Raw genomic sequence first — 24,862 nt, 5'->3', positions numbered from 1 at the left:
TACTGTATTGCATTCTCTTGTTGGCAAAGTACTCTTCTACAATTCACCTCAGAGAAAGAGGAAACTTGATTAAATTTTGGTTTATCAGTTAACTATACTGTAAATTAAAAATGAAATAAACACAAAATTCAACTTTAACTAATAAAAAGAATAAAATTTTTATAGCAGAAAATAATGTCTCAAAGGATACAATTCTTCATTCTCAAGATCAAATTATTTTAAACAAAATGTTACGTGTATGTATTTTTGATAGCAGCTACTAAAAGAATACAATATTTATGATGCAGGTGCATTCAAAATCATTGAAGTAACAAAGTATGATAACACTGAAATAGTGTTATTTCTGTACACAAATGCATACAATAGAATTATTACAATATGCTTCGATAAAAATATGGAACTGTGGATTATAACTTATTTATAACTGAGTTTCAATGATTTTAAATGCCCTTCTAACCATGTCTTTCTATTCCTCTTAGAAGTTGCTTTCAAAAAATAAACATACACGATAGTTTATCTAAAGGTGATCTTTCATTTCACCTCAATGCAGTGCATCACATTCAAATTATTTTTTAGCCAAATGCACCTTTTTGCCATCATAAAACCTCAAAGAAATGCAATCTTGATAATTCATTTAAATATCCGAGGTGACAATTATTGCCTCGCCCCGTATATTAAAACTTTGTTAATGCGTAGATGACTAAAAGATTAATAGAAGTGTTGAACACAAGATCATGTTAATAACAATCACATGGCTTTTTCCACCTTTATTTAGTTAATACGGTACACGTTTCAACTAAATAAAGGTGTATACAATATTTCTTATATTATTTTAGTTGACTGATGAGGGACACAAGGCCCGAAACACGTACCGTATCAACTAAATAAAGGTGGAAAAAGCCATGTGATGATGTTATCAATACGATCTTGTGTTCAACACTTCTAAGACAATACAACACGGTTTCACAACAAATCAAAAAGATGAGTACTTATTTGAACAATATTCTAACAAATTCTATTATAAAAATTTATGATTGTTTATGTAAGTTAATTTATAACATTCTTTTTCATTTTTTTTTGTATAATAGGGCTGGCAAAAATTCTTTTTCATTGTTAAAAAAATATAAAAATTAAACGTAATAATAAAAAAGTCCATTAATTTATACGCAAACAGATATTAGGGACTATGTCTTGGCCTTAATCTTTCAACCAGATTCTCAAATAACTTCTTTAAAGTCTGCATCGTATCGTTTTAGAACGTTTCGGACATTCTATTTCGCAAATCTGAGAAACGACAATAGAAATTCTTTCGGATTTTGATACGAACATTTTCAAGTGCAGTGAAATTCTGAATAAACAACATTATAGTGAAATCTTCCTTTCGTACACGAATAAAATTTAAATAAATGCTTTATTCACCTATCCAGAAACTCAACAAAAACTTGAAATATTTACCGATTTATAAATTAATAGACTTCTTTATTGCTAAGTTTGATTTTTAATAATAATTTCAAATTCCATTTAATTGATTTTGAATAGTTAATTTTAATTTTTTTGTATTATTATTTAAAAATTTCATTAACTATACCTACTTTGATAAAGGATTACTGCTGAAGTCTGCAATGATAAGATTATTTAAAAACCTTATATTTTCAGGAATTTCTGTGATATCTGAAAATTATAATGCGTATATATTATCATCAATCATTGAAATTTTACATAAAAGACTTTTTAACCTGTTGACATTCAAATAAGTTAAATATATCTCTACACCAGTCAAATGCACATTGAAACAATTATACGTTAATTTATGAAACCAACGTTAAAAATCACTTTTGTCGAGCTTAGAAACATTTACCGTCTAATTTATATGGTTTCAAAAAGTACTCAAAGAATTTTCTTCCTATTTTATTACCAACTCTTTACGTAACTTTTAAACGAGACTTATAGCTAGCCTATATTGGATACGTGTCATATTTTCTTACTCACAACTCTTATATTTACAAAAGGAAATCCACATCATTACATTCGTGACAGTGTGGATTTTGATGAGCTCTAATTAACATCGTGAATGCACATTGAAAATAATTAACCATTGTTTCAGTATTTTGTCTTAAGAGCCTTCGTTTACGGGATATCAATGTTTAAAGTTGGACTTTTGTAGCTCTATTAGCATATAATTTATCAAAAAAAAGGCAAAACATAATAGCTGTGGTTGCATAGTTAGTTAAATTCGTGGCTTCTACTGTAAAGGTTGAAGAATCAAATCTATGCCATATCACTTTTCATTACTTTTTTCTTTAATTCTTTTTTAAACGACATTTGTTAATCGAACCTCCGTCTAGGAACGGTTAAGAACCCAATGCAGAGCCCAGAAAGGGTTCGAAAACATTTGTTTTTTCCGTTTTTTTCCGATGTTTCGTTATCACACCGTAAATGGTTCCGTGTGCGTAGTTACTTTAATTTTAATTTATATGCTAATGTAGCTAGTTCCAGATAGGAACTTCCCTCCCTTAGTGAATGTATAAAATAGATTGTGTATTATTTTATAAATATTTTAACGGTTATGTTCATTCTGAATGACTAGACTTAAAAGCTCCATAGTGAAACACATTGCCAGATGTGCTTTTGTACTCCATATTTTAAGTTAGTAATCTCTTTACAATCCTATTTTCACCACATCTATTATAATATGAGCTCTGTTGAACATTTATTGTGTTGAAGATTTTCTTCACTACAAACATATATGCAAATGCATAGTTTATGACTTTTAAATTTTTATCCTTATTGTTTCTTTATCTCATTGTATTCTTTGTATCCATGGCAGAGGAAATCAATTGTAATATGACATTTACTATTTTTAATCAGTTTAATATTCTGGAACATTTACCTATCAAGATATCATTACTAACCATCCTTATATGCTAACACCTGCAACAAAAGTCCCAATTTCATGCATTGATATCTTGTAAAGCCATTTGGACAAAATACTGAAACACAGATCAATTATTTTCAATGTACATTTTACATTATTAAAGCTCAACAAAATCCAAGACACCATGACTGTGTCCTTCTAAGACATCAAACATATGCAATCCTTCAAACTCAATTCTTCAAGTGACGACCTTTGTATGACCTCTCAAATTTCTACAACACCTAGCTTACACACACATCTACTGTTGTCTATACAATCAAATTTCTTGCATTCAAAGTACTGAATCCAGATGTTTGATCATGAAAAATAACGCTATTTCAAATTTCTTAAAACTTTTTGTAAATTTTGAATTTAACATCAAACTTTTACTTTTAAGATCTATTAACCTTATATTTTTTATAAATTAAAAGTTTCAAACTACTTTCATTAATCAAATATGAAGAAAAATTATACGTATTTGCTGGAATAGTGTAAGAGACCGCCTTTCGACTTTACAATCTAATTGGTTTCTTTAAAACTGTCATAAAGTAAGCCATTATATTTCCCATAAGCTATGTATAAATTGAGAGTATATTCCTAGAAATACTATTTGAACCATATAACGACATACTGAGATGACGAGTAAAAAAAAACACACACAATTATAGCATTTCCATTCAGTCATAACAGGATATTTATATAAGTCACACATTGCAAAGTAGGAATTTACTGTATATTTTGTATTAGTTTCTTGTCTTTTATGTTAAATGAACTACGTTATATCACACACGCTTCTCGTAAAAGTTTACATGTGAATAAATCTGTCAAAAAATTCATCGTGATTCAACATGTCATCATGTAAGGTGAGCCAAAAGACAAAATGTATTCTTATATTTCTATAACTAAAGATGTACAAATGTTAAAAACTATGCAGTAATATTTAAAAGTTTAACTTTGAAGTTTTCTATTGTATGTAATAATTTTTAAGCTGCAATTTTCAAAAATTGCAGACCTATAAATTCTCACCGGCATCTTGTTTGTCTGTCCTTCCTTAATCTCGAGAATGGAGTTAGATGGATGAAGGTCGAGACCGGATATGGAACGCTTAGGGTCGGGAGGTCCCCCCGATTAACTAGATACGAACTTCAAATTTGACCAGAAGTCATATTATTTCAATTCGAAAATTTTCTCCTGAATGAAGCTAGATGACCGGCACGAGTCCGTTGTTAACAGGAAAAGTATGACGTAAGTACAGGGGAAAAGACATTACCAAAATTGAGAACATTGTGACAATGTTGCAATAAATAATTACTCGTACCAATACAGAACTAATTTTATTTATTTTATTTAAAGATACTGTTAGTGACCTCAAATGATGACAGTCAATAGAAAATGTAAACCGTGTGGCTTTGGCATCTTTACCATAATGAATAGCATACTTTTTTCTAACAGCTGTTATTAATTTTAATTTTGGAAGCCAAAGCATGCAAATAACTCTCTCTCTTCAATTGTCACCATGTTATTTTATGGTTATTAATGAGATGGGTTAATAAAATAAGCCAGTTCCACATTGATGAAATTATTACATAGAAAACTTGAAAGTTAAACTTTTGAATATTTACTGCATAGTTTTAGCATTAATACATCTTTAGTTACTGATATATAAGACTGCACACAGACTTTATGTCCACAGATCAAATTGATTACAATATTCTATTTTTGGAACTAAGATACTGTGATAAAAGAATCTCAAAAAATAAATCAGAATTTAAATGCAAACTTATAACAAATTCATAATTGAAAAATAAGACGTTCGAATATATCGTTATTCAAATTCAAAATAAATGTATACAATACAAAATTTGTATATGGTTTACAGTAACCAAACAATACAAAATAAATATAAGTAAAAGACAAATGAAACAAAAAGTGAAAAAGAAGAAAAAGGAAATTTTGTATCACATATATTTATTTTGAATTCAAATAACGAGATATTCAAATGTCTTTGAAATTTTTAAATATGTTCTTACACGTTCTATACGATAAGGAATGGTTGTCAATGTTCCGGAATTTTTAAACCTGATGATGACCTGTAGAGCAGGTTGAAAACATTTGAAAACATTTCATTGATGTAATAAATAGTTTCTCGGCGTTTTAAGGTGTTACGATTTAAACTTTTATCTGAGTGCTTATTGAATAATAGTTCATATTCAGAAAATCTGGTTAATGTGAAATGCATTTCAAATGTCATAATTATTTTGACATTCCTCTTCAGTCCTACCAGTTTTATTCATATCAGTCCCTCACATACTACAGGTACTCCTCACTTTACAACCGAGTTCCGTTCCGACGACTACATCGTTAAGCGAATTGATCGATAAGCGAGGAGCTTGCATCGGGAATATAGGATCGTTGTAAAATTATACAAATTATGCAACAAACTTCAAATTTATTCATAAAAAGCCTATTATAGTACGCTATTTGCTTATTATAGTACTGTAAGACTATTATAGTACACACAAGCCTATTATAGTACGCTTAGTGCGCATGTCACCATTCACCACTGACCGACACTCAAGGGGATTCCCTGAATTGCAGGTCAAAACTCGATTGGTCATAAGCGCGAGTGGTCGTTAAGCAGATAGGTCGTAAAGTGAGGAGTACCTGTATTTCTTCTCTATCTTGTGTTACATAAAAAAACTATTGCTTCAAGTTGAGTGTTCATTATAATATACTCTTGCCAGATGACATCAAGATCTAAACTATTATTTAAATTTACCATATTTTTTTTTTTTAGTTACTATCTTTATGTTATTTTATTTTTCTTCAAAATCCAATATTTTTATTTCTTCCATATTAATATTACAATTATTTTCATTACAATGTTCCAGCTGAATTATTATATCTCAATTCAATGGTTTGTTGATTCTTGTTACGTCTTTAGTTAAAAGGTTTTAAAGAAATAAATTCTCCATATGGTTCTATACAGTTCATTTTGGATTTTATTGCATAAAAACATGTTGATTCAAATATTATGTTAAATTAAACCTTGAAAGTAATCTTGAATAAAACAACATGAAACTGCATTTATATATTTGCACAGAAACCATAAATTTCAATAAAAACAATACTTACACCCGAAACCACTAACCGGTGCGAAAACTCCAAAAAAAATATATGTTTTCGATTCCCGTCCTGGGATCTTTGTCAGGTTTAATTAGTTCTTTCTGTTGGAACCGGATTCGAAGGTTTTTTAAAAATTTTTAGAATGTGCCCTGCTTCCAAAAAATTTTTTGAGATGGAAGGAATTCACGAGCCGTTTTTAATAATTTTCAACCAATGGGGACGCGTCGAGTGCACGTTTTTTGGAAGCAGGGCACGTTCTAAAAATTTTTAAAAAACCTTTGAATCCAGTTCCAATGGAAAGAATTAATTAAACCTGACGAAGATCCCAGGAGGGGAATCGAAAATGTTTGTTTTTTTGGAGTTTTCACAGCGGTTAGTGGTTTTGGGTGTGAGTATTGTTTTTGAACTTACCGGTGTGGTAAGAGAAAATATTAATTTCAATAAAAATTTTAATTACTATAGTGTTTTTGTCCATTTTTAACAGACCTTCTTCAAGTAGAACAAAATATCTTAATATTGAACAGAACTGTTTGATCTAAACTTACTTATGATTTTTTGTGTTCTGTTTCAGGAAGGTCTGTTAGATACGGCTGGAAACATTATAGTAATTAAAATTTTTGCCGTAACTTAAGGTTTCCGTGTGGTTTATAATCTTAAATTGGGTACATTGAAAAATGACAACTTTTTAAATCAAAGATGCAATAAATTTGATCTATAGATCTGCTTGCACAAATTTCATTACAATTACTTTCCAGATCTAATCAAAACTTGTTCTATTTATTAAATGTACAATAATAAATTGAAGCACAAAAACAATTATAATACTGCTGCATCTTAAAATCCGTTGAGCTAATAAACATATAGTAAATACTTGTTTAGTATTTTGTTCAAAGCACTCATCAAATTTTATAAAAAATATCTCCCACTTCATGATTTTTCCTATTATGACTAGTATACATCTTCTATTACGACTACAGAAAGTGCTATATTTTCTTTGGCAATCTTGTTACAATATTATGTAACTATATTTCTAAGAACATAATCTCAATTTACAAGACAGTGCTTATGAGAAACATGACGGCTCACTCGATGATGGTTTCCAAAAGACTGTACTGTACATGAAGGACGCACGAAGGATGCAAATTTAAATTGGAAAAGATCTATAGCTGACTAGAGAGATGCATCTATTATAAATTAAATTTAAACAATAAAATAAAATTAAATAAAAATATGAAGCAGGATAGTGTAAAACATGCACAGAAACAAGACAGAGATAAAAACAGCTAGGAATAACAATACTTTTACAAATATTTGAATTCTTGACATATTGATTTCTTTAAATTCAGTTTATATAGAGTGATCAATCAAGATTCTTTGTGAAGAGTAGACTCAGCAATACCAGCAAGGACTTTAAAATGTTATCTCTAGAGTTTGTGGTAAATGTTTAAGTATTTTGTGCAGTATGTAACAGAGCAGTAACAAGCCCAGATGGTTCACAGCATCGCCAAGTCCATTCCTCATAACTAAACTTTGATCACTTTGTAATAAGAAGTCTAAATTTAATAAAAGAAATATTTTAAAGCTAATTTACTCCAACAACAAATGGATCTCAAATTAAATAGCTTAGAATAAATAAAGACTCAAACTCTTCTATCTTTTCTAAGCCATTTGATTTGAGATAAATCTGAAGCCAAAGTTTAATTGCTCTAATAATGTTTTCATTTATTAAATTTGGACTTCTTACTATATCTAATTTATACATATTTGGGTGTCAACAGCTTAAAAAGCTAATATTAATATTGTTTTTTAATTATTATTATTAATTAAATAATAATAAACAATAATACTTTTTAAGTAGACAATTCAAAAATAAAATTAAAATTAAATTATAACAAATATTTAAGAATTAATTTTATAGCAATTAAAAATTAAAAAAGCAAAATAAATTTTTTACTTAGAAAATTTTAAAAAGTAAAACTTATATTAAATATTTTTTAAGAACATGTTTATACAGTAGGACCCTGCCATACACACATTTCAGGTTTATGCTATTGGCAATCCAGAAAAAAAATTTACAAAATAAAAATTCTTAATTGCATGCCAAATTCACACTATTTTTTACGACGCGCGAAGCCTCACGGCATCTCATTCATTCTGTGAAACCGTTACAATGATTGTCTTTTACTAAACACTGGAACTTGCATCAGTCTTTGACCAGAGTTCTCAATTGTAGAACATCATGTCCGTGTGATATCAGTGCTTCTCTGTTTCCTTTTATGCTAGTTATTTTGCAAACACGACTCCAGAAAGCAAGGCAGTGATGCTGGTAGTTCTGATAAGCTCAAGATAAGCTGTAAAGGACCTACTTTAGAGGAAAAAAAAAAATTTGTGAGATAGATATGCTAGTATAGGAAATACTTTATTGTTAATGGGGTTCTCTATTTTACATGAAGTGTCTTGAACATATTAGCCATGTACAGTGGGGACCTACTGCATTATTTTAAATTATAAGCGCTTGATTGATTTGTTAAACAAACCGACAATTTAAAATTATACGGTCAGCCGATTTCTACAGTTACAGGTATATCTGACTTGCAGTGAAGTCAGCCATTATAGATAATAGATAAAAGAAAAGTAACTCCAATCCAAGAGTACACACGGCCAAAACTGGTACATCTACCCTAATTTAAGAAAGAATACAATTGTTGAACAAACTTGGCACCATTTTACTAATGATAATTTAAGGAAGTTTGAAAAACTGATAATTGTTTAAAAAGGCTGTTCTTGTAATAAACATTATAGATTCTCAAAAATACTGTAAAGAATTAAAAAAATATATATTGAATTTAAACATTACCTTTCATATTCTACAATAGAATAAGAACTATTAATAATTAAATTCTAAGTAACTTGGTACTAGAGATAGGAGTTAGGCACTATCTCTTATTAAATTATTAATGATTATAATTAAATTAATATTTACTAAATTTAGAATATTCTGGAAGAAAACAATTAACCTGGTGCGGGACTTGAACCCGCAACTCCCACTTACTGCGTGATGCATTGCTAGTTATGCTACCAGGACCTCCGTCCAACCCTTTGCTTCCGGACATATTTAATTTTAGATATAACCATCTGTGGGTACTTCAATATGGCCATCATTTGGCTTGTTGTTAAAAACATCAGGCTTTGAGAAGTTTATAGATCATGCTGGGGTAAAGTGATATCTGGCTGAGCACCATAGGGGGTGATTATAGGCTGTTGATGTAGGAGTTGTTCCCAGTCACCACCATAAGTAACCATGGATGATTATATCTAAAATTAAATATGTCTGTAAGTAACGAGTCTGACGGAAGTCCGGGTAGCATAACTGGCAACGCATCCACATGGTAAGTGGTAGTTGCAGGTTGCTATAGTAGTTATGTTATTATAATTAGAGGTTAAACTGATGAGAGGCTTTTGTCCAAAATGTCTGACTAAACAACTAATAAAGTACTTCTGAAACAGTGATTAACCATGTACTGTACCTTATATAATAGTTCCTAATGGCAGATTCACAACAGTGAAAGAAACATCTTATTTTGTAATACTAACTGGAACATACAACTCAACTAATAATACTAATTTTCACTAGATCATTGAAGTTAAGCATTAAGGGACATAAACAATACAAAATAGCTAAGTACTGTTGTCTTATCTCATCCAGAATCTAGTAGCTCTAGCCTGTTAAATCTAGATTGAGAGAGAGAGAATCTGGCAGTAAAAAAGACATCTGGCCAAAAGATGAAACAAAAAAAAAAAAAAAAAAAATGAGTAAGCTCAGAGAAAATGGGACTAATAGTATTACAAAAAGAGAAAGATTGGCAAGATAAGTTGTCCTATGTTGTTTGAATTAAATATCATATACAGCCAAAACCTTGTTTTTACATTAGCAGTTTATGCAAAGTCAGGTTAACTCAATGCTCTGAAAATTTCTCTCTCTATATCTCAAAGTTGTTTTTATCTCCCAGGCTACAAGGAAACTTGTACAGCAAAACCAGTCAAACAACTTTTCCTTTGCTTGATTTTGTCTCAAACAGATGTAGAAAAAGACTGCCAAGATGTAGCCAATTTTAGTCACTTTCATATTTAAATCTCTTCAACTACACATTAACGAAGTTTGACTATGTTTGTGTATTATGTGTGTGTATATATATATAATACTTCCATTGCTAGAAGAGAAGAGGAGAATTATCATTGCAAAAAGTATTACATCATATCTCCTTAAAAAAAAGTGGTATTTTAATTATAATTAAGGCTATACAGATGGGAAATAAATAAATAAGCAAGAAGCTATGTGATAAAGTGACAAATCTATTCAGTAATTGATAAGCAAAAACTGCTAGTCATCACACAACTGATAACAGAATTAAAACTTCTGTTGATTCTTGCTTTTACGTTCCATATTAATTGTTGCATGAATATTTTACTAACTCACATTTGCATAATCATAGAGCTACGTGAGTTAGTAAAATATGATTATGAATGTAATATTTTAAATGAATATTAAAGTTCGTTTTATGAAATTTTAATAAAATGCATCTGAAATTCACTCAAAACTAAAAAAAAAAAAAAAATAATACAGAGGCATTTTATATTTTTAAAACTTACTTACTAAAATTATGATTAATAAATTAGTAACTGCTATCAGTTAAATTCTGCACACCTATCAGCTTGTCAGATAATACCTTTATGGCAATGTACTACTTACAATAAGGGAATTAGATTATATTTATAAATTGTATAATACCACAGATTAAATGTAGCAAATATTGTACTTTACTACAGCATTTTTTATTGATAGAACATGCATTTTCAAACTTATCATTCAATTCAGGGATATTCTTGTAACAATAAAAAATGCTCTCTACATTCTAAATGGAATTATTTCAAATGACGTCCATCCAGTTATCATTTAACATCACCCTAAGGTTGAAAATGCTTGGTTTGGGTTTTATCAATAAGAAATCTTCAAATAAAGTAGAATATCTAAGAAAACTTAGTGTTTTTTTAAATAAAAAGACACAATGTTGGCTAATAACACACAATTTTATGTTATGCTTCTTATAACCATTTTTTTACTAAAGACAAAGACTATAAAATCAACTTTTTATAAACCTTTAATGATATGCATTTTGGATACTATACATTCTGCTTCGTCTTTCTACAATGAAGTAAATTTACAATTATTAAAGCCATACGTAAAGATACATAAGACTCTCTCCAATAATAGTTAAGATAATTTCGAATTTTCTTAGAAGTATATGAAAATAAATTGCAGAAATAATTCATAAATGTTTAAAATATTCATACAAAAAATAAACTGAAAATGGGATAAGATGCCAAAGAAAGATATAACATCCATTTGCATAAACAAGCTGCAAGAATAATAGTGCTTGTGCCCAAAATTAAAGCCCCCCACACAAATGTTTGGGGCAAAAATGCAAAAACGAACCATGAAAGTGCCTTTTCTGAGGGCTGATAAGCTACTGATGTATCAGGAACACTTCTTCACTGTTAGCTGTCCTAACAGACAGCTGTTTGTTGGAAATGATTTCCTCGTATATATAGCACATTACATTTTGTTGCATGGGTACTGCTATTATGCCTCATTTGATATTATGACATAAGATGGCACATTTGCTGATTTAGATATAAGTTTCAGCTACTCATGTTTCATAGTGTTGATGTTACATAGCTTTTGGATGCTTTAATTTTGGACATCAATGTACAAAACTATCCTCTCCATGCGCAGTGCATTTTTATCAAAATGTTATTAATTTTTTTTGATTTTACGATGAGCTCATCTAAATTTTTTAGTACTTACATTTGGAAACAAAGTTTGTAATCTGTACATAACACTATCATTTACTAAATAACTTTATTTTATATTTAACTATAAAATTTAGTGCTTCATAACAAAATTATAACATTAGCAACATGTTTGAGACTCATACATAAATATTATATGAAAAAGATGAGTAGCAGTATTGATCATTACTACCAAAAACTATGTATAGAAAAATAGCAAACTGAAAAATCCCTAAGATATTTTTTGATGAAAATTTCAAAGCTATAATATTAATTTAACTTTAAAAAAAAATAGGTTTTAAATAAATGACTTCTAATTTTGAGGTTTTATATCAATCTAGTAGCCAAATATATAACTTGACTCAACAGGTAATACGGCTCCCATATTAAATAATACATTTAATATGGGAGCCATATAATAATATTTAACAACATTATATGATATGTTTTGAATTGCATTGTGAACAAAACACTAGCTTTGAATTGAGACGTGAGAAATTGTGGACCATGTGGTATTGAATAAAAGTCCACAATTCATCTTCATTTTGAGGGAACTGTATAGAGACATTCACTCTGATGGCAATGATGTCTCTCGGGTTTTCAATAGAGGAGATATATGGGAATTGTGCCAGATAGGAAAATACCTAGACACCTTGACAGACTGCCAAAATGTCTTGATGGCTATGAACTGGAGTCATTGCAACCTTGTCAACAGTTCCATTTTAGCACTTTTCTGATAGCACTGCAATCATTGCTGCACTTGAAAATAAGGACAGTACACATCCAATTGCTAGAGACATCCACCAAACTTATCTCAACTGGATTAGGGGCTACCAGGGCACTCTGTGCCCTGGTAGCCCCTAATCCAGCTTGATGAAGCAGTATGAAGCATTATGACGTCCTTCCTATTGAACATCGCTGGCCTCTTTTCTTGGAGTGCTGTTTTTAAATTATCCAATTGCTGACAGTACCTCTCCGAATTTAGCTTTTCGTTTGGTTTCAACAGCTCAACATGTATTGGTCCTCGAATGTCCCACCATATACACAACATTCTCTTACTCAGGATCAACTTCGGTTTAGAGGTGGAGAGGGCAGGTTTTCCGAATTCACAATATGCCCTTTTCCTTACGATGTTTTCATAGTTAATCCACTTTACATCCCCAGTTATCATCCAGTCCAAGAAGGGTTCGATTGTGTTCTGTGCAAGCAGAGATGTGCATATGATGACTCGATCATTCAAATTCTTCTCACTTAACTCGTGTGGCACCCATCTCGAATATTTCCACACCAATCCTAGTTTCCGAATATGGTCCAAAATGGTTTATTGAGCTGAATCAATCCTTTCCACAATCTCCGATGTTGTCAAAAAAGGATTTTGCTCTAACATGATCTTGACAGTATTGTCATCGATCAAAGATGGTTGCCCAGAGTGTGGCTTATCAAAAAGGTCGAAATCACCTATTTGAAATTTTTTGAACCATCTTCTGCATGTTCTATCAGAAACTGTACCTTCACCAAACACTTTCAATAAATTTCTACACGCTTTTGTAGCATTTCTTCCTTGTTGGAATTTGTACAAAATACAGTGGCTTAAATGAACTTTATCAGTAGTCATGGATACAAGATCGCATCTCACTTAATACTAACATGAATCATCTTCGTTTTAGTTCATTTGCTAGGTCAGTATGCATACATTCAGTGATAAAAAGAGAGAGCCAAATATGCATCAAATGAATATGTGCATACTTGTTGAAACTTGTTGTAACTGGAACGGACAGAACTTTCCAGCAGACCCAATACATGGTAGCACCTATATATATAGTCTGCGAGTGCTGCTGTTGGGTGATTACTAAAGTTTACTTTGACTGATTGACTGTTGATGTTAGTTGTATATAGTCATGGGTTATGCTTAAAAATGGCATTGGTATACTCTGAATGTACGACGACAAGATAAAGTACAAAGTCTAATCAATGTATCAGCATGCCGTCACTGTACCCATTATGTGTACCAAAGGCTGACAAAACTGATGGCTCCCAAATATATAATTTTTTAACAATAATTTCAATTATTAAAAATTAATTGTTTTTAACTTATTTTTATTGCATTCCGAATGTAATAAAAACCTAAATGGAGAAAATTTCAATTAAGCTTAAATACATATAATTCTATCAGGATTCTATTATATGACTTCGTAACATCTTGATGTAACTAAAAATATAAAAAACTAACAAATATGATCAAATTGACTTTGCCATTATGTATATTTGTTTGGTTTTTTTAATAAAATAACAGATTTTGTTTTATTGTACTAGAAAAATTTTTAACCAGTGTATTATGAAAATGTCGGATATGGTTATTATTTCAAAAGCTTTGATTGTTTTGTTAAATTCTTTGTTTACAATATTAGTGATTATTACAAATTTTTAAAATTAAGAACTAATCTATAAATAATAATGTTCTTATTACAACAAATTTCAATCTGAATTCTTTTGTTGAATGTTTAACGTAAATACACAAAACTTTCTATAAACGTTTTAAATATAATTTTTTAAGTTAAATGTAACTTAACGTGAATATGTTACACTTTAAGTAACATTTAACTTGACTTTATGTACTTTTCTATAAAATAAATAAATATACACAATCATAAACAGTCAAGTATCTAATTCTTAATATATTATCATCAACAACTAAAAATAATTGGAAGTGTCTGCATTTGTAACTCAAAGACTTTGCGAAGATATAATATGGCAGTTGAAATTTAAGAATCTTTACATTCCTGCAGTATATTTAAAGTATGCAAACACATCTAAATAAATACAGTACTTGGTTTGGGTTAATGTTACCTTATGTAGCAAAGATGGCGTCTCGTCTCTGAAACAGTGGGGACGCACGTACTAACCTAACCTATTCTAATAAATTACTCCTATTCTAATAGTTCGGCTGGCAATAATTAGTTTTCGCAACACAATTAAAAAAATAATTTTTTTATGCGGTCAATAGGGACCGCATAAAAGAAGTCTCACGTAGAAAATAACTCAAAACCGTACGAAATAAAATTTATTGACAACAGATGTCAGCACTTGAATGCATCGTCTGGTCTATCGTCTGTTTTACATATTTTTGTCCAGGTGGTGTTTTGTTGACTTAAAAAGTAAATTATTTCATTTTTCGCATATTCATGCAATAATATTACTATAATAAGTGCATTTATGCTACAATAAGTTTATTTAGCTATAATAAGTCAACGTGAGACATGACGAATCGCACGAGACTAGTCGCCAACTATACCGCACAAATTAAAAATTCGCATTAAAAAAATCGCACAAATAAAAATCGCACATAAAAAGAGCGCATAAAAACAGGTTTGACTGTACTTGGTTTGGGTTAATGTTACCTTATGTAGCAAAGATGGCGTCTCGTCTCTGAAACAGTGGGGACGCACGTACTAACCTAACCTATTCTAATAAATTACTCCTATTCTAATAGTTCGGTTGGCAATAATTATGGTAATTTATTAGAATAGGTTAGGTTAGGTTAGTACGTGCGTCCCCACTGTTTCAGAGACGAGCCACCATCTTGGCTACCTGTAACATTAAACTTGGTTTATCATCATCATAATATATACAGTGAAAAAAAGTGTGACGATCATATTAGGATTTTAAAATAAAATCGTATAAACTGGAAATACAATTTTATGTATGTTTTCATTCTTCCAACTAGTTTATACCATATTAAGTATATTATATACAGGTATACCTCGAGTTACATTGTTCTCGATTATACGTCGTTTGTCAAAAAAGTATATGGAAAAATAAAAATCAAGTTTAAGTCATTTTATTCGACTTTACATCCGTCTGCTACAAATATCGAAGTCATAATATCACTAGAAAAACATTAAAAGCACATAAAATCATATTAAAATATGTACGTTTACAGTAAATGTTAATATAATCATCATAAATCCTAGAGAACGAAACATGAAAACATCCGTGTTTCTGTGTTGTCGTCTTATTTAGCTGTCTTTAAGTGCTCATTATTGGTGTTTCCCACCGTAGTTTCGACTTACGTCGTAACTACACAAGTAAATTCGACTTACATCTCCTCTCCTGGAACCAATTACCGACGTAAGGTGAGATATACCTGTATTTTCAAATTACAAAATAGAACAAATCATTGTGTTAAAATTTCAATAACTCTGAAAAAACATTTGCTATGAATATTGAAGACAAAACTGTATCTACATTATTAGTATTGTGGGGAATTTTTCAATAAAATTCCATATTTTGGGAAAATCTTGAAGACACTGACAAAACTGATTATCTATCTGGTAACTGTGGCTGTATGTATAGCAAGATATTATCTGCAAATACCTGAATTCTAGAAAGTATTTGAGCATTCATAGATAGATTTCACCTATCTCTACTTAAACCTATATCTAAATATGTTTTAGTTTATATCAAGGCTAAATTTTTACTGACTCCAACACACCCAAAAAAAATGTCCGAGTCCACAGCTCTGGTTATTATATACAGGAATTCAAACTGTATCTCTAAAAACATAGTCTCAGTAACACCAAGCTTATAGGAATACCTCACTTAACAGCAGTTTTCCAGGAAGCAATTAGCCTAGGTCGTAAAAATAAGGTGTAATGTATACAATTTTGAAATGTTTTAACATACTTCATTTCAATTAATTAGCCATTTGCATTCAGTAAGCTGAAGAATGATAAGATATTGCAAGCTAGTGAAAAAGTATTGATATTCAGAAATAACTTAATTCTTGTTTAGGAATTTTTCAATAGATGTAAAAATATGAATACATCTCTAATGAAATGAATTAATCGTTTAAAAGGTTTATGTTATTTTTATTTTTTCACTAAAATATCTGTAAGAATGTTTGTTTATTTTTTTGTGTTAAAATACACTGGTTAAGCAACAATTATTTTTTGCTGTAACTCTGCAAAAAATGACCTGGGAGACATGAAATTCAAAATACAGAGGCAGTATTTTGTGCTTAAAAGATGAAGAAAGCATACTAGTGCCAAAATGAATAGAACGCATACAGTATAGAATCAAAGCCTTCTTCTTATTGTAATCTTGCACTGTGTGCACTTATCATACACGTTCTATGTGCCCTCACGTCGCCTGTGATGTCTTCTTCTTGAATACAAATCACTTTTCTACCGAGTTGGGTGTTTATTATACCGATAACAACAAGCCCTTTTCTACAATTTCGTGGTTGTCTGCTTAAAAATTACATTGTTACTTAAGTTTTGCACACCAGTGTACAATCTGCACAAGAACTAGAAGTTTCAAATTTATACTCAAATACTTTTCACCTATACATCTATATCATCATCAGGAAATAAAAGAGAAGATTCATAAGCATCAAATGAAATGCCAATTTTTAAATTCAAAAATTACATAAAATGATATATTTCTGAGGTTCAGTTACAATTTCTAATTGGCTGATGGGCAATCCACCTTCCTTCCTAACAAGTTACAAAAGAACTTTTGCGAACAGAATAAACTTCAAAATTAAGATCGACACTAAATTATGTGATGCAACAATAAGAAAATTACTAAATTAGAACTAATACAATCTATTTACACAGACGGCAATAGCTGACTCCTCTGCACAATGTCTCTTCCTCATGTGCTAGGCTAACACCGCTTCCACGTGGTCCTCTCTCTTCCTTAGAATAGGATTACTTAACGTTCCAGATTTCCTTATACGTGTCCAAAACACTAACAGGAAATAATCACACCTACCAATTATAATCCTCGACACTTTTCCAAAAACAACACTACTCTTCTGATTAATACAGTCTCTGTACCGATGCAGTCGGATTCTCTTATTTTTACGATTCACTCAGTTTTTGACTCTGAGCACCCTTAACGTGTTAGGACTTCTTGTTCTACTTCCTTTCTTCCATGGCACACCAATCAACTTTCTCCGGTACTGATCGGGACAAGACACAGGAGAACAAGATACCTTCTACATGTGGTCCTTCCATTTATACATCCTGCCATAGACATGATGTGATAATGCACGTCAGTGCTAAGGGATCAATCACTGGCACGCACCACTACCACAGGATGTGATACATATCACGAAATGAATTTACATTAAAACCCGATATGCGACAATGTGAATATTATATATATATGTAAAGACAATATTAACGTACATTTAGTGATAATCACTACAGTATCAAACATCAAGAAAATTCTGAGCACACAAGAACACAATTGCTCACTTATCACATTACTTATACAATAAAATACCAATTACAAAATTATTTGTATTCACATTTTGTGTGTTATAGTCAACTAATTCATTTAAATTACTGTTCAGAAAAACTAGATTATTACTATAAATATCAGCCATCAGAAAGTATCAGTAGGCTATTACTATGTAAAAAAAACCAATAATTTTTGTCAACAAATCTTACTTTATCAGATTTGTCATACTCTAATCTACAATTCTATATAGTTTCCACCATTATTATGACATTTATCATAACAAGCCCAGTTTCTATAGGCCCTCCTAATAGAACAGGGCTATCTGTAAAGATAGCCATTTCTGTACTGTTTCTTTCACATCATTGAGAAAAGGATGGTCAGCAAGAAATTTCTTCAGATGCATTAACAGAAAAAAAAAAACACTTGGTCAGCACTGTTTCCAACCATTGTTTGACACATTTCCTTACCACTTCATCACCAATCTATAGTCGAAATGCCACATACTCATGGCATTTTGACTATAGATCTCATAAATCTGATGAAATAGGTCTACAGTTTTCAGATTTCTTTCATTTGAAAAACAGATAACGGAACATATTTCAAAGACAATAGCTTACTTGTTACGAACGTGTTAAGTGCACAAAAAAAATATGTAAACACGAGCTAACATTCTTATAATGGCATCTGTGATTTGCAATAAATCGAAGTCAGCACATATGAACAACAACCACACTGCAACACTGCAGCAGGAATAGTTGCATGGGCTGATACAGTTAAATTTTAGACATTTAAGATAAACACATCAGAAAAAAATCCATATTAATTTCACTCATTATATGAACTTAATTTATAATTTCATTTAACAAAAGTTACCATTTTTAGAAATATCCAGTTCTTCTAAATTAATTAAATTTGCAATATCTGGTGGAAGATAATTTATCTCGTTATCACTCAGGCTCAGATGATAAAGCTTCGTAAGTCGAAACAATCCCTGAAATGAAATCTCAAATCAGTAATCTCAGTAATCCTGGCTTTATACGTATTAAAAATCTAGAAAATTTGTACATAATTATAAGATTATTTACTAATTATGTACTTTATAAACTAATTATAAAGATTATGTTACCTTGTTGAAACAGTTTTCAAACAAACTGTAAAAATTTAGGAACACATTAAAAGTACTGCAATTCATATAAAAATATAAGGTACACTACCAAATTTCTGGCAACTGATGGTCCAGCACCTCTTTTAATCCAGTCTAAATTACCAGAGGAAACTTGAAATTTCCATAGCCACCAGACTAGTTTACTGGGCAACCATGGATGGTATCATATGTAGAATATACTTATTTATATTATTTACACTGCACTTGTTGGTGGTGATATCATAATTTTGTTATATTCTTAGTTTATTTTGCTTAAATTTAACCTTAGTTTTAGCTTCTAAGAGAGACGAGCATCAGTAGTAGTGTTAAATGTAAACATCAATCCACATTGATAAAGTAAAACTGTTTAAAAAATGGACCATGGTGTTTCACTGTATAAGCTGTATGACATGGTATTAGATAATCAACTGTTTTATGATATAAAGAAGAAAAGAATACTTGTGTATTAATGTACAAGTGCCCGTATTTCATTTACAGGTATCCCTTGATTAATGCGGTTAATTAATCTCTCGTCCAATGTTAATCAAATACAATATCTATATTAAGTAAATACAGGTATACCTCATCTTACGTCGGTAATTGGTTCCAGGAGAGGTGACGTAAGTCGAATTTACTTGTGTAGTTACGACTTACGTCGTAACTAAACGCCAATAATGAGCACTTAAAGACCACTAAATAAGACGACAACACAGGAACACAGATGTTTTCATGTTTCGTTCTCTAGGATTTATGATGATTATATTAACATTTACTGTAAATATACATATTTTAATATGATTTTATGTGCTTTCAACGCTTTTTTAGTGATATTACGACTTCAATGTTTGTGGCGGACAAATTTAAAGTTGAATAAACTGATTTAAACTTGATTTTTATTTTTCCATATACTTTTTAGACAAACGACGTATAATCGGGAACGACGTAACTCGAGAGCGACGTAACTCGAGGTATACCTGTATAGATATTGTATTTGATTAACATTTCCATATGTGGTAGAAGTTTTAATTAACGCAGCTGGTAAAGCTGCGTTAATTAAAACTTCTGCCACATATATAAAGGGATTGCCGCAATTAATTGTGCACATCAATCAAATTCCACATTAAGCACAACTGCATTAAGCAAGGAATACCTGTATTTGTTTATCTATCAATAATTTAAGTTTCAAGCAATCCAAGTGTATAATTAGTAAGTTAGAGGTGCATTGATGAATTATTATTATTATACATGACATGGTTTGTCCAGCAGAATGGTTAATCCGGTAAAGCTTTGGATTAGTTCCAAATTGAATACTGGAAATTTGTTGCGTACCTGTACCCTAAAAACTAACTTTTTACATATTAAGCAGCATAGCACACCTATCTATGATAAAGATACGTACAAATTCCATCCATATCATCATATTTCAAAAATCAGTTCAACAACGAAGCTCTTCAAGAAGCAAATCAAATATTAAACTGATTGAAATGCTTTGTCTCAATTTATAAAAATAGCAATACAACATCGAGTGTGTCACTCCAAAAATCAGTGAAACCATTCATTGAAATGTGCTCATATGACTTACTGGTAACGCAAACATGATTATCTTTAACAAAATCTAAGCAATATAACAAATTCATTAATCCAATTTTAATCAATATTTTATAAAGTGTAACAAACTTAGCAGTTATTAGAAATAAATTTTTAATTTTTCTGAGGAGTTGCATTTAGACATTTCGCACTGAAATGTTTTTGAAGTGTAAAATGATTACAAGATAATCTTGTAATTATTTTGTAATCACGTACCTTGTAATCATTTTGCACCTCAATAACAACTTTTAGCACAAGGTTATTAAAAGTACATTTTAACACCAAGGTTACTGAAGTGGTGTAATCAACAAAACATTGTGTAATATTTGTTTTTATATAGATAGTTCCAGGTTTCAGAAGATTAAAGGTGCATAGAAGCTCTAAGAAAATGCTTCTCAAACTTTGAGTTCGTGGACCAATTTTCACTTATTATAATCTCTCACAGATCAGTATTTTTGTGAAATTAAATAAAAATACAGTCGACTCCGCATAAGTCGACACCCAGATAACTCGACATCGTAGGTTAATTAGTCAGTTTTCTGTGGTCCCAGCGACTTACATAGGCAATAATGTCAAAAAACTTGGTTTACTCGACATCGTTTAACTCGTCACCACTGGATAAATCAACATACTTTTTCTGTTTCACACTTTTTAGACGTCTAAGTCGACTCCCCTACTGAAAAAATGAGTTCACACCGTACAATAAGCTGTGTGGTGTGAACTCATTTTTCAGGGGGGGAGTCGACTTATCAGAATTCTAAAAAGTGTGAAACAGTAAAAAGTATGTTGATTTATCCAGTGGTGACGAGTTAAACATTGTCGAGTAAACCGAGTTTTTTAACATTAATGCCTATGTAAGTTGGCCGGGACCACAAAAAATTGACTATGCAACCGACGAGTGTCGAGTTATCCGGGTGTCGACTTATGCAGAGTCGACTGTAGTTATAAAACAGAGAACAGAGTTCAAATGCAATTTTTTAAAAATATTTAGACCAAATTAGTACAAAAAAATATAACAATTTTGGTAATAATCATTTTGAAAAAATAGGTTTGTAAGCGAGCAATTTTAAAATAATTTCCCAGGCTGATTTCGATCTGCAGTCCACTCCAAATCCTTGACACTAATTAATTAAGTAAGAAAGAAAAAAAAAAAGAAAGTAATAAAATAACATGATTTTAAAAGGCTTAAAGTTGGTTTTGAATTAATCTTATTAATATACATAAAATTATGAAATTTTAAGTGCTATCTTGTCACAGCCGAGTAATAAATTGTTCACGAACGATCACTGCTCCGCAGACCGTAGAGTATCACTGCTCCAAGAGATTTTATTGGACTAACGCAGCAAACTCTACACAAGAACCATGTCGTTAATTGGTAAAAGGAGTCATTAAAAAGTCTTTTACAATTAACACTTTCATTTAAAACTGCTTTTTTATAACATTAAAAAAAACTGACCAATTAACAAGAGAGCAAAGTGTACCCCATTATCATGGATAGTCCTTTAAAAAACAAATTTTGTATATTTTAATTTGCTTAATTCTTTATTCGAGTATATTTTTATTTCTAAAGGATCAAAACATTTGGTTAAAAAAAAATAAATGTCAAGTTTGCAATTTTTGGCAACAGGCCAAATAAATGGAAATGTTCCAAAATCTTTCGAAGCATGAATTCTATTCAAATGCTTATTCCTATAATTTGATCTGATCTGAAGGTGAGATAATAATTGAAAAAAAAAAATATATATATATATATATATATATTTATTTATTTATTAAGTATTTGCCTAAAACTTTAGTTTGAATGTTTAATTTCCATTAATTAATATTAAAAAAAGTGGATAATATTTAATTTCCAAACTCCTTTTGATTATAAGTATGCTAAATTTTAATTAAGGAAACTAACTAATTTGGTCTAAAGAGAAGGATCTGAATTATTAAATTTAATTGTAAATCAATACAATTATTAATAAATATTTCAGGGAAACCTAACACACTAATTTTAGTCCAAATTATTTAGTTTCTTTAAAATCTAGCACAATCACGGCTCAAGAAATCTAGAATTTGATATTTGATTATCAAAATTCAAAAAAAGAAAAATGTCTCTGTGTTTATAACTGAAAAACTATTCAAAATAACGAATATTTCTAAGGTAATTTATCCATTTGTAATTTTGATTTCATATTTATTTCTAAAATAGTTAAATACGTACGATAATCTATGCATTGTAATGCAAGACGAAGTCAAATGCTGAATCATTTAACTTTGACTTGCTTCATCATTGAAAATATCTAAATGAGATAATCATCCTTTAAATTTAATACTTATCTTTATGTCTCTTTATATATAATGTTTTATTGTTTGATATAAAATCTGGCAATTAACTTCTGAAATTATATGACTTTATAGAAAGCTGTGTATTGCATTGAAAAAGCTTTTATTATTCAAAAGTAATATTCTCGATAAGTAACACACTTTTCTACTCACTTATAAAACTGCTAGAAATCTATACAATAGCAAACCGTAGTCCGATTTGCATAATGCCCAACCAAATTGCGGAAAATTATTACTTTTGAGCCGTAATTCAAGGATTTCCCGTAGACAAAAACATCCCAATCGACGAGTGAAATCGAGCCGATCTCTACAATTGTATTATAATTCAAGATCCAAAGGAAAAAAATGTAACAAAGGTACAAATAGAATAATTGATAACATACTCGCCAGACTTATGGGGAAAGTTCTACTTCAGATTTATGTTTCCTAGATGTTCTAAATTCATTAATTCTAATCATTAAATCTGTCATCTTTTTCTGAGAGTATTAGGAGATATAGTTCAAGACAGTTGATTGAAGTTATATAATTCTCACACCAAAGCAAATGTAACCAGACAGTTATACATTCACAATTTGATTTTGCATTTTAAGAATGCCTTTATCATAAAATATACAAAGATGTGTACGTGCACAATACACAAATTCAATCGTTTAAGACACGTAACGGTAAATGCAGCTAGAATGCATAAAAATACATAGTAGTAATCCCTCGTTATGTTTTCTTAACATTTTCAAAACATACATAAAAAGACGGTACACTTTCTGCGTCACGCATCAACTGCACACTCGGGATTTAATCTTGGGGAGCCAAGTTAAATGGACAAAATGCTTTTTAATGCAAATTCAATCAAATTTCCACTTTTTGCCACTGCTAATTCATAAGTAGTATACAAATAGAAGACAAGAGACAATATAAATCTTAAAAAATGAATTTTAATTAGAAAAGACTCGAAAAATTTTATAACGTTCCTTTTCCTTTGGAGAGTGCCATACGGATGCATCACTTTCACTTAAAAAAAAAACATCCGTCATCGAATACATCCATCGCATCGGATTACCATCCTTTTTCTACACTTCTATTACTAATCGCTTAAATTTAGAAGCGAAGAAGCTTAATTCACCGACAAACCAAGTACATCGGCTATTTACCGAGCGATAAAGGTTTCGTCCGACACGCTCGGTCGTCGATCTACTTATCGAGAAGGTAATTTTCAAGAAGTTTAATTTGCCCGCAAACCTCGACGTCCGCAGACGTATTCGACGACAAGGTTCGTCGGTAAATTAACCTTCCTCACGTCTAAATTTATGCGATTAGCAGTAAAAGCATAGAAAAGGGACCGAGAAGCCTTAGAAACCGAGTAATATTATATTACACAGAATGTACTTCTGTGATAAACACAAAGTGCTGCATCATTTCATTCTACACGTAAATAAGAATAGGTTAAAAATGTGAGTTAATAGGAGAAACAACTAAAAATAAGTACGAAGGCCAAGAATAACAGTTGTTTTGGGTGGATTGCAAGTAGACGTTACTCCGTATGCTGTTTGTTTTGGGGTCGTAGGTCGTTATCCGGCACCACGCCTCTTCGTTAACGTAGTAAATAGGGCCACTTCGATATCGTTAGACATTTCGGAGCGATGGAATCGTCTCCGGCGTCGGGA

General features: G+C 30.6%; 1 protein-coding gene across 2 annotated transcripts in view; it reads right to left on the bottom strand.

The window, feature by feature from the left end:
- The window catches only part of LOC136971285 (protein lap4-like), an 82,314-nt gene that overhangs the window by 57,101 nt on the left and 351 nt on the right, over window positions 1-24,862 (bottom strand). For both annotated transcript variants that reach the window (XM_067265746.1, XM_067265747.1), the window contains exons 2-3: window positions 19,013-19,130; window positions 1,593-1,671 (exon numbers count right to left, since the gene is read on the bottom strand). In XM_067265746.1, the coding sequence (XP_067121847.1) occupies window positions 1,593-1,671; window positions 19,013-19,130 (197 nt within the window). The remainder of the gene's footprint in view (window positions 1-1,592; window positions 1,672-19,012; window positions 19,131-24,862) is intronic.

This window comes from Centruroides vittatus, unplaced genomic scaffold (genome assembly GCF_030686945.1).
Source record: "Centruroides vittatus isolate TY-2023 unplaced genomic scaffold, ASM3068694v2 contig_2433, whole genome shotgun sequence".
In the NCBI taxonomy this organism is placed as follows: Eukaryota; Metazoa; Arthropoda; class Arachnida; order Scorpiones; family Buthidae; genus Centruroides; species Centruroides vittatus.
The sequence above is the reverse complement of the archived record's forward strand: the minus strand, read 5'-3'. Positions and strand labels throughout refer to the sequence as shown.